The following is a 12,376-nucleotide window of genomic DNA, read 5'->3' as shown; positions in this document are numbered from 1 at the left end:
GAGGGCGAATTGAATCGGCTTGAACGGGGCGAGGGCGAATTGAATCGGCTTGAACGGATCGAGGGCGAATTGAATCGGCTTGAACGGATCGAGGGCGAATTGAATCGGCTTGAACGGATCGAGGGCGAAATGAATCGGCTTGAACGGATCGAGGGCGAAATGAATCGGTTTGAACGGGTCGAGGGCGAAATGAATCGGTTTGAACGGGTCGAGGGCGAAATGAATCGGTTTGAACGGGTCGAGGGCGAATTGAATCGGTTTGAACGGGTCGAGGGCGAATTGAATCGGTTTGAACGGGTCGAGGGCGAATTGAATCGGTTTGAACGGGTCGAGGGCGAATTGAATCGGTTTGAACGGGGCGACGGCGAATTGAATCGGTTTGAACGGGGCGACGGCGAATTGAATCGGTTTGAACGGGGCGACGGCGAATTGAATCGGTTTGAACGGGGCGACGGCGAATTGAATCGGTTTGAACGGGGCGACGGCGAATTGAATCGGTTTGAACGGGGCGACGGCGAATTGAATCGGTTTGAAAGGGGCGACGGCGAATTGAATCGGTTTGAACGGGGCGACGGCGAATTGAATCGGTTTGAACGGGGCGACGGCGAATTGAATCGGTTTGAACGGGGCGACGGCGAATTGAATCGGTTTGAACGGGGCGACGGCGAATTGAATCGGTTTGAACTGTGCGACGGCGAATGACATTCGTTAGAATGGTGCGACTGCGAATGGGATTCGTTTGAACGGGGCGACGGCGAATGGGATTCGTTTGAACGGGGCGACGGCGAATGGGATTCGTTTGAACGGGGCGACGGCGAATGGGATTCGTTTGAACGGGGCGACGGCGAATGGGTGTCTTTTGAACGCGGCGACGGCGAATGGGTGTCTTTTGAACGTGGCGACGGCGAATGGGAGTCTTTTGAACGCGGCGAAGGCGAATGGGATTGCTTTGAACACGGCGAGGGCGAATGGGATTGCTTTGAACGCGGCGACGGCGAATGGGATTGCTTTGAACGCGGCGACGGCGAATGGGATTGCTCTGAACGAGGCGAATGCGAATGGGATTGCTCTGAACGAGGCGAATGCGAATGGGATTGCTCTGAACGAGGCGAATGCGAATGGGATTGCTTTGAACGAGGCGAATGCGAATGGGTTTGCTTTGAACGAGGCGAATGCGAATGGGTTTGCTTTGAACGAGGCGAATGGGATTGCTTTGAACGAGGCGAATGCAAATTGGGTCTTCGGTGATGGATACTCGGGGTTGTTTGGAATTCGGGGATGGAGAATCGGGAGGCCCCTCTAAAGATTTATGTACGGCACTACTTATAATAATGCACTTAAAATATTAATCAGGAACTTTACTTTTCATCAACTGGATGTAACATCATTTTTTTCTGGATTGCAGAAATTAAGTACCAATTAATTAATTTGCAAATTATTATGAATAGACTTATACCTCTGTATTATAGTATTAATGTATTAAATAGAAGCACTTTTATTATTATATTTCTGAGACACTTGTTTCTGGCCGACTCCCCAAATTATATTTCTAGATACGTGCCTAGTGATGTGACGAGTTAGTATGATTGTAACTAGCCTTTGTTATTTTATACTGGAATTATACAAGTATTGGAAGGAATCGGTTAGGGTATCGGTATCTGCAAATGGTGGTATCGACTCAGCTCTAATGGGAACACATTCTTTTTTTGTAGTAGTTCCTGCTTCACCACTGCAGCACCTCCTCCCCAAGCACTCTTTAAGCCATTGCACTTTCATTTGTGATTAAAAATGCAATATACACAGTCACTTTCAAAATTTGAAAGTATAAGTTTTCTGGATGCCACACTAGAAATAAAATTTGTCACCTTGATTTTTTACTTCCAGTGCAACTATTCTGTACTTGCATATTCCTGTGTCTCCTTTAAAATTAGTTGAGGTGAAAGTATTTACTATTTAGTGACATTGTTATATGTTGATCCTGAATTTTCATTTAAAAAAAGTGTCAATTAGGAAAGTAAAAATGGTACCACATGCAAATGTGTGAACAATTTTTATAACTTATCATAATACACATCTATGTACAATGTTTAATGTGTGCAGGAAATAATTCTTTATTAAAATATTTATTTATTTTCTTTCATAGGTGGATTTGATGGAACAAGTAATGTGTTAGCAGGTAAACTATTCAATATACCTGTGAAAGGAACTCATGCTCATGCATATGTAACATCATTCACAAATTTTGAGGAGCTGCGGACAACGGTAAGTGTGTTCTTTTTTCTGAAGGATCTTGAACTAGGTTTCCTAGTATTGAAAGAAGAAAAGGGTGTGAATAAAGTACTGTGTTATAAGTGTAAAACATATTGAAAGTATAAAACTCCCATCTTAGCTGTCAAAACTCTTGAGAATTAATTTCCAACTACGTAATATGCAGCCATCCATCAATGCAGTGCATTAATCCATTGATAAAGCTGCATATTTATGGTAAATAAAACATCAAGATTTTGGTTAAAAAAACTGGACACATTTTAAGATCAAAAATGGTATATAAAAATGGCATTTCAGTGTTTGAAAGGAGAATATAATCCTTGATTTGATTTAAAAACCATACTTATTACATAAAATAAAAATTTCCTTTCTGATAGCACATTTATGTATTATCAAAGTATTAAGTTTAGTCCTGTGCAAGAGAGTCCATTTTTGCTTCTCAAATATTTGCAGAAGAATTAACCAATTTTCCATGATTTGGCATAACTCTCAGGATAATTCACACTTCAGAAAACATTGTGTTGGTAAATGATCTCCAAAACTTGTGTTTAGGAGTTCATTTTGCAGTTCATTTTGTATCATTTCATAATAATATATGGTAGGAAAATGTACCTCACATCTTTGAAACATCAAAATGAATATTTCACATAGGGATGGGCCGATATGAAATTTTGGCCGATACCGATAAAGTAACTATATAAAATTTACCGATACCAATATTCTACCGATCCGATATAAAATTAGAAATGGTCCTTGAAGAACCTGAAATGTTCATTGACCTCCTTAATAAATGTGTTTCAAGGTGACTGCTGTGAAAAAGAAATTGCATATTTTGACATTTACTTTTTTAGAAATTGGGGCATGGAGATTAGCCATAAAAATTACAACAAAAGGCAGAATTTTGCACTAAATTATCAGATATTTATTGATATATCGGATTGGTAAAATAATCGGTAATTTTACCAATACACCGATATGGTTATATCGGCTGATACCGATAGAGTACCAATTAATCGGTCCCATCCCTAATTTCTTTCACATTTCATATTTCTGTCAAGAACAATATATATGAATATGTCTACTTATAATTTACCAACCCGATAATTTCATAACTAGTTTGTACTTTTATGCACAATTGTGCCACTCTTATTAATAATAGAAGTATAATTCATGTGCACCACTATTGTAGTACATATTTCTATTATTCTCCTGCTTTTTGTAATAACAAAATATTCATTCCATTATTCAACATATTAATTGATATTAAGAATGGAACTTATTCAGGTGCATGGTTTTCCAGTTTATATAGTTTTATAAGTTTTTTAATTATACATGCTTTTCTGTCACTATGTGCCAATTGCAAGGACTACAATGAGTGATGAATTTAAAGAAGCGATGTTTAAAATGAAATGTCAAGGCCAGGAACCTTGGATGATGAAACTATACCTTGACAACTTAATATGCTAAGCCACTGAGGTGGCATATATATTGGATTAGTATATCAGTTTCAATATGTGTATATCATATAGAACAGTTCCTATTTTCTGATTTACGTGTTTTTAAGGTAATAATAATCTTTGTTTAAAGACTTTGCGGCATCGAGCAGCAGAGGAGGAAAAAGACATGGTTCAGTTGTCCAAGGAGTGGCGAGTGAAGCTTTCTAAACTTCTGGGCAACCTGGTGGATGAGGCATCTGATGGGGAGCTCGCAGCCTTAATCTCCTTCGCTCTCGCCTTCCCTGATGGCTTCATGGCGCTTGTCGACACGTATGATGTTCTGAGGTATCACGTAGTGGCACCGCTTTGCTTCCTGTCATTTGTGTGCATTGCCCAACTTTCATACTCCTCATAGTAATTTTGTACTCTTAAATTTTATTTTGCATGGTGTTGGTCTTGTTTTAATATTTACTAGTTCAGCAAGCAGTATTTATTCCGTATGATTTCTGCTTATTGGCATATTTTTAGTTTGTAGGTGATGGACTTATGTAAGAGACTCACTTTTAACATTATGTACAATTTCCTTCTCTAATACTGATTTCAGATTTCCATCATTTTTAGAGTTATACAACAGAGTAAATGTTGACGTGTGTCTTTTCAACAAGTATAAAATTACCATATCGTAATCAAGTATGGAAAAACTATATTTTAAAATTTCTCCAATTTTTCTGTATCATATTCACTTGTTCACACTTACATGAACAGAAATTGGAAATACACAATAAGATGCCAAAATTACATCTTCATCTCGATTCATAGTGAATGGATAACATTGATAATTATACTCTTATATTAGGACTGAGCCGTTACCAGTTTTGAACTCTTAGGGAGATTTCAGATGGAAGCGACAAGCAACACGTGACGTACGTCGCTTGGGAACAAGCCAATCAAGAGAAACATTTCAGACTGTAGTGGCTTGATATCCTGCACAAGCCTTATTTCGATTGCTGTCGCATCTCGCTTCGATGTGAAATCTCCCTTATCGATTCCCACCAATGCAAATATATCAACAGGAACAGAAGTTAATATATAACTTATATTATAATATTAATATATAAGTATGCCATTGGAGTTTCACTTTAAAGTATGTGAAGAACAATGGAACATTAAAATGGGTGTTACTGAATTACGAAATTATATCTTTGTGATGCAATTTCAACTGGAACTTTTCGATATGAGACCTCGGTTGATACAGATACATCGGCTCAGCCCTAGTTTATATATGATTGATATTCCTGCCTCACTCATGTTTGTGCTAGCAGATACTTCTCTACATATATTTTTCAGGAAGATGGTAAGTAATGTGTGTTCACTTGTTTGTGATCTACTTAATTGTGATGTTTTAAAATCATAGAAACTTACAACAGTAGATTGCTGGAAAAATGAATCTTTAGCTCATTTTGCAGTACATGTAATTAATTGCTGCTCAAGATTCTCACTCTCCTCTCCTCTCCTTAAAATTTAATGTACATTTAATATTTTAAAGTTTCTTTAGTTCTGGATAAGATTGCTGGTCAATAACATAATTATTCATTACCAAGAAAACTAGAAGGAATATTTTTACATACTGTATTTACAGTGTGAACTTTACACTGTAACCTGTATTGGTTATTAAATATTGGAATTGTCAGCAGCTTCATTATCAGCATGATGATTAATTATATTGATCATCAATTCATGATCGTTAATCAATTATGTTAAAAAGATTGCAAACTCAATTTCTTGCATTGTATTGAAATAATGATACTTTCAAATTGTGCATGGTGGCCGCGGTGGCTCAGTCGGTAACGCGTCTGACTACCATGCTAAAGGTCCCGGGTTCGATCCCTGGCCGGTTCAAATCTTGGAACTTTTCTAAGGATGGAAGCGGCCCCGGCGCCCGCCCAGCGTCGAATAACATGGGTTCCTGGGGGAAACCCTGGGGGGTATAGGTGGTCAGGGGCGTGATGCTGATCACATCACCCCCACTCACGACCGGATCAAGAAAGTGAGGGGCATTACCCCCACACCCCCCTGTACGCCTTCATGGCGTGGTGCTATGCACAGGGGAGCACTTTATGGTAAAATATAATTTTTTTTTACAATACAAATCCTCAAAATGCATGTGGAATAGTAAGCATTTAATCCACTTTCTACCATAACAAGACACATTGACATGAAAATTGTATGGACTTTAATTACGTAAGTTTTATTTCAAAATCCCTCACAAAAATTTCCTTCATGAAATGTCCAAATCTCAATGCTATAATATGGTGCGTTGATTGAACTTAGTGACATGTAGAAAGATTCTGATCTAGGGAAAAATCCTGACGTAATGGGAAGAAATTGATGTCATTTCCTTAATCAGCATTCAAGACACTTCCAAAATCACCTACTGGTTTGTAAACAACCGAAATTTTACTTGTATAAATTTCCTTTGTTGCGTTCTGTAATAGGTGTAATGGAATGGCGAAGATGAGAATTTTGATTGTGAAAATGTGAAAAATCCTGAGGTGATGGCAAAAAAATGGATATCATTTCCATGATCATCATTCAAAATACTTTCAAAATCACGTATTAATTTGAAATCATCCGATTTAAAAAAAAAAAAAAAAAAAAAAATTAATGCAGGCCCGTGTAATCATTGGGTACCCAGACACTACTGACAAGGAACTTGACTCAGTGACAACCTGAGTTTTATGATACAGCTGCCAGCATGATACTACCTTCTCATTTACCTCCGTTTTTAACCACTGATATCATACTTTTGGAGTAACTGGCAGGTGACAGGAAAACCAGATAGGCTTCAGATCCTTGTCAAGTCTCACTCAAGAAAGACTGCTCATGCAAAGCCTTGTCTGTGTTACATTAGGTGCAACCTGTTTATAAATGAGTGTTCTGTGTCTAGTGCACGCCTCAGGGCACATTTTTATGTGATTACTGTTTTGAAAATCTAATTTGTAATGTTTCCCCAATTATAGCTTTTATTTTATAATATTTTGCTGCCAGCATGGGTTTTTCATCAGACGTTTTGAAAATATTATTTTCAAGTGCTTTGTTAATGTTACTCTCTGCCCACAGATATTACCATAACTTTTTTATTTTTTGGGCAATGCCATCAGTCACCGTTTCTTCACAGTTTTTGAAAAACAATTATCTGCATGCCATAATTTGTAGCTTATACTTGGGCTACATTTTAAAAATTTCCTGCTTTACTCATAAATATGAATAGCAAGCGCCGCACGGACAGTTGATTGGATGTGACTTATGCTTTCATAGCTCCATTTATTACAACACCAGGAACAGAAATTCATATTGGTAAACATTTGGACAATGCCTTTTTTATTCAAATCAGACGTAAGTAAAATCGGAAATGATGCAAATTTTGTACAATATCATCACTATTATATTCCCTTATGTAACAGTCCAGTAGAGCTAATGCCAAAACTATAGATTGGTGATTGATAGCCACATTGCACATTCGTTTGCCCCTTCCTTGTGGCTTTATAACATCAGTGTTTCTTGCTACAGGGTGAAACCTATTCTTAATGCTCAGGATGGGGAAAGTAAAATGGTTTATGATTTTCATTCATTTTGCCTGTTTTTTTCTTAATTAGTAGGACAAAATTATTTATCATTTGATGGTGATTATTATTAGCCAGATGCCAATAATTTTATACAGGATGAACTGATATGAAAAAGTAACTTGTAATTGATAAGGTTCGCTGATGACTTAGTAATATGGGGAAACAGAGAAGAGGAAGTACAGGGACAGCTTGATAGTTGGAATGAGGAAATTAGAAGAGCAGGAATGAATTCAGTGCAGAAAAGAGCGAGGTGCTAATAACAACAAGAAACAGAGCAGAAATGAAATAGAATAAAGATGACACAGAAGAGTTGAGGCTTGTGGAGAGCTTCAAATATCTAGGAAGCATAATTGAGAGAAGTGGAAGAATAGATGAGGAGGTAAACAGAAGAGGACAAATGGTTAGTATGGTTAATATGGAACAGGGCTGTACCTATGAAATGCAAGAAGGTAATATATAACACATACTATGTACCAATAATTACGTACAGAGGAGAGACTTGGACAATGAGAGAGAGAGACAAAGTAAAGATGCAGGCAGTGTAGATGAAATTTTAAAGGAGTAAATTGGGGAAGACTACGAGGGTCACTATTTATATTTTGAGCCTAACAATGAAAAAACAGGAATTTGGCATTGAAAACTGCTTTATTGTTTTTCGAAGTATGGTCAATACACTTTTGCATTCGTTCGAACCATTTGTCAAAGCAGTTTTTCCAATCTTCTTGAGACACCTCCATAATATGGTTTTTGAACGCATCAACGGTGTCTTCCGCCGACGAAAATCGTTGTCCACGCGATTTATTCTTGACATTCGGGAACAAGAAGAAGTCATTGGGTGCCAAATCAGGACTGTATGGCAGATGACCCATCAATTCGATTTTTTGACTGTTCATAAAGTCGGTTGTTAGATGAGATGGGTGACAGCTGGCATTGTCTTGATGAAGAATGATCCGACGGCATTTGTTTGTTTTCCGTATTTAACCGAAGACCTCTGGCAAACAAATTGTTGTGTACCATTCAGAGTTGACCGTTCTACGTTCCTCTAAAGGCACAGTTGCCACATGACCAGTTTTCCCGAAAAAACAGGCGACCATTTGTTTCGATGTGCTTCGAGTGCGAACAACTTTTGTTGGATTGGGTTCATCTTGAAACACCCATACAGTCGACTGCTGTTTACGTTCCGGCTCATATGCATATATCCATAATTTGTCACCTGTTACAATCTTATATACGTCTTTTGAAGCACCACGATTGTATTGTATTTATTGAGCATTTGTTTGCACCAATTGACGCGAGTGTCTTTTTTAGTTTTTGTCAAATTGTGTGGGATCCAAGGAGAACATACCTTTCTCACAGCTAAATGATCATGTAATATTTTATATATGCTGGTGGAACTAATGCCTATGGTTGCCTCAATCTCACAGTATGTCACATGACGATCTTGCAGTATTAGGTTTTGCACAGCATCAATGTTTTCTTGAACAACAACTGATTTTGGACAACCTTCGCGAATCTCGTCGGTGAGCGAATGGCGGCCACGATTAAATTCGTTATACCAGCGTTTCACAGTGGCAAAGAATGGGGATTTATTGCCAAATGTGGAAGTAAGTTGATCGATGCACTCTTGTCTTGATAATCCACGTCGAAAATCGTAAAAAATCATCGCACGAAAATGTTCACGAGTTAATTCCATTTTATTGTTGTCGCGCAATCTCCAAGGCAACATAAACAACACAAATGAAGCTATTGACAAAACATTTGAAGTACGTTATGGTCAATAATGCCAGACGATTCCGTGCAAACGTCAAATCGTGCCTAACTTCAATCAGTGTTGCCAAGGCTCAAAATATAAATAGTGACCCTCGTAGAAGCGATAGAATAAGGAATGAGGAGATAAGACAGATGGTGGGGTTGGTGAAGCTTCAAGACAGGATAGATCAGACACAGATGAGATGGTTCAGACACATGAAGTGGATGGGTGCAGAAAGGCTACCAGTAAGAGCTTACAATGCACAAGGAGTGGGAAAAAGTGCAAGGTGGGGAGACCAAGGTGTGGAGAGTGTTAGGAGAAGAGGACAAGATTGGTACACCGTGGAAAGAGAAGAGTGGTGGAAGACCAGGAGAAAATGGAGAGGCTTAACTTCTATGCCGACCGAAACTGCGAAGGAGGAGGGTGATGATGATGATAAGGTACCAACCAATAACTGGTATTCAAACGACTTTTATTGAATGGCAAACATTCTGTGAAGATCTGCATGTAATCAGGTGGCTGCATTAGGTTTTTTAGGATATGGCACTCTTGTGTGCTAACATGTTGAATAGTTGACCCACAATGTTACTACCAATGGTTGTGGGTTTGAGTCCTGGACATTGGAAGTGTCATAGCCTTATAATCCAGAAGTACTGGGTTTGATACCCGGTGGAGGCACATAGTGGTTTGGATCCCACTTTAAACTATAGGTCCAGTCCCGATTAGCCTATCTGTGCATAAAGTGGACTTGAAACAACAATTTGCATTGTTAGGGTCCTGTCCTCGGTTTCATTGTAGTTAAGGGGCTTATCCTTGTATTGCGTGAAGGACACAAATAGCCTATGTGCTGATATGTCCACAATTTAAAAATCATTCCCCAATTCTGAAGCCAATGCCAATTGAAAGTTGGAACAAAGAGTGATGGTTTACCTTTCACATTACATTGGAGACCTCAACGGTCCTGATCACTGTTTTTTTTTTGATCTTACTGGTTTTAGGTTAATGTTGTAACTCCCTCACATTTTCATTTCACAAGTACATCACCCACTGTTGTACAGGGTACCTGGAACTTGGCTAAAATATCATGGATGGAATGACTATGCTGTGGGCATCAATGATCATGCTTCATCTGCACAGCACTAAGCTCACGCAACATTTACATGTATTGCTTAGGCATATGTACATATGTCTTGGATGCTCATATTCATATTGTCACGTCTGCTGCATATGCGTGACATGGATGATCGTATACACTTTGTTGGGAGCATCTGCTCATAGATGGTCAGATAGTGTATGGGCTAGATACGTGGGTGAATCAAAAACTAAGTTACACCCCCCCTCCCTGTAAAAAACAAATAAAACACGTTAGAAAGAAAATAATTATTGGACGAAAACGCATGAACATTAAACTTTTTTCGATATAGTCACCAAGGTGTTCCAAGCACTTTTCATATCGCGTGACCAGTTTTTCGATTCCTTGTGTGTAAAAATTCCGTAAAAACCTTTCGAACCGTTGGACAGCTTTTGGCTTTTCTTGGTGGTGGTGAATCCTTGCGTCTCCATTCCATGGATGCCCTCTTTGTCTCGGAGTGTATTGGTGCACCCAGGACTCACCTCCTGTGATTATTTTGCTCAGAAACTGCGTACCATCCGTGGAATAACGCCGAAGAAATGACAGTGCATCATCAAAACGTTGAATTTTGTGCCCATCAGTTAACAAGCGCGACACCCAGCGAAAGCACAGTTTACGATAACCCATCTGATCACGAATCAGCACAGACGCACTACCATAGGATATGTTCAATTCACTTGCAATCTCTTTAATTTTCACGCAGCGATTAGCAACAACGATTGCATGCACATGCACTGCGTTGTCGATAGTGCTCACTGTTGCAGGCTGCCCGACATGTGGTTCGTCGTTCATGTTCGATCTTCTCTCTTCGAACATCTGGCACCATTTTGCGATCATAGGGCATGACACCGCATTCTCACCATACACCTCGACAATTTGGCGATTGATTTCACTCCGATTATGGCTTTGTGCCCACAAAAATCAGACGACTGAGCGCACCTCAATACGATGTGCCATACTCACACTGTGACTACTTACATACTAAACCAGCTGAAGCATGGCTACTTCTGGTGTGTGAAGAAAACATTCCAGACAGTGTTGCCACCAACCGTGATTATTTTATCACTCTCAGTACATTAACACGGGTCGGGTGTAACTTACTTTTTGATTCACCCTAGTACATCTGTGACACTCGGAGATAAATGTAATTGACAGTTTTGTATAAAAGTGAATGTAAAAATACCTGCATGCATTTTTAGTACAAACCAAGTTTAATATCAACACTGACCACTTTTATCATATTCTTGCTGTCTTCAGCATCATTTATGAACAGAATTTATGCCCAGTCATCGGGAGATGCAGCGATGACCAAGCAAAATATTAATAATATTGCATTTTAAATATTTTAGAGAAGAAGTAAAAAAATAAGTCAGAATAGTTGCATGTTTGTGCGGAATAAGCCAAGCGAAGCATGAAACAGCAAGAGATTTGCTAAAGTTTAGCACATCAAAGTGAGGGCCCCGTACTACCCCTTGTGCTCAAGAAGGGGTTGGTGAGAGTCATAATCCCTGCTTAGGCTCCATATTCTTAAAAGAAAAAAAAAGAACTTCAAAAGCAGAAAAAGATTGCAAAATGAGGAATGATGACTAAAAAAGTACACGTAACCCCCACCTTCCCCCTCTTTCAAAAATCCTTAGCTCACTACTGCGAATGTCTGCAATTTCCACTTGTTAAGAGGAAATAGCAGACATTGATTCCCAACATATCAAATCTGTTGCCAGATTTTTCATCAAGGGAGATTACCAAGAATTAAAGCATTAAAAGGTAGTGCTGTAAATAGACCGAAGTAGGAAATGAAGACATTCCATAACAGGGTCCACAACTACCAGACTGTGAATGACAAGACCACTTACATCACTTTAGCTATGTTCTTCCTAAAGGTTCGCATAACCACTTTTTGTAGATGTAAAATAATATAACAGTTAATTTTAGTGGTTTTGATTTATCTGTGATGTTCCGTCCTGATTTCCCAGGACTTTTTCAAGCTTATCCTAGATACACATACAACACACATCCTCACATGGCCAGTCACTGTACACAGATAAAATAAAAACCACTAGAGAAATAACCATGTTCGATTATTTTGCATTTACATGACTTTGTCTTTGTTTATTTTTTTAATATTTTAATCCATCTTTTTTAACTTTTAATGTTGTAATACATA

General features: G+C 38.6%; 1 protein-coding gene across 4 annotated transcripts in view; it reads left to right on the top strand.

The window, feature by feature from the left end:
• Naprt (nicotinate phosphoribosyltransferase) overlaps nucleotides 1-12,376 on the top strand; it is an 81,354-nt gene that overhangs the window by 38,942 nt on the left and 30,036 nt on the right. For 2 of the 4 annotated variants that reach the window (XM_083126982.1, XM_083126980.1), the window contains exons 6-7: nucleotides 2,144-2,262; nucleotides 3,856-4,034. In XM_083126982.1, the coding sequence (XP_082983108.1) occupies nucleotides 2,144-2,262; nucleotides 3,856-4,034 (298 nt within the window). Of the gene's footprint in view, nucleotides 1-2,143; nucleotides 2,263-3,855; nucleotides 4,050-12,376 lie in introns of all 4 variants that reach the window. The other 2 variants (XM_083126981.1, XM_083126979.1) reach the window with 1 other exon arrangement.

Source organism: Lepisma saccharinum, chromosome 8 (genome assembly GCF_977018435.1).
Source record: "Lepisma saccharinum chromosome 8, izLepSacc3.1, whole genome shotgun sequence".
In the NCBI taxonomy this organism is placed as follows: Eukaryota; Metazoa; Arthropoda; class Insecta; order Zygentoma; family Lepismatidae; genus Lepisma; species Lepisma saccharinum.
Note: the sequence above shows the minus strand (reverse complement) of the source record. Positions and strands in the feature narration are given on the sequence as shown.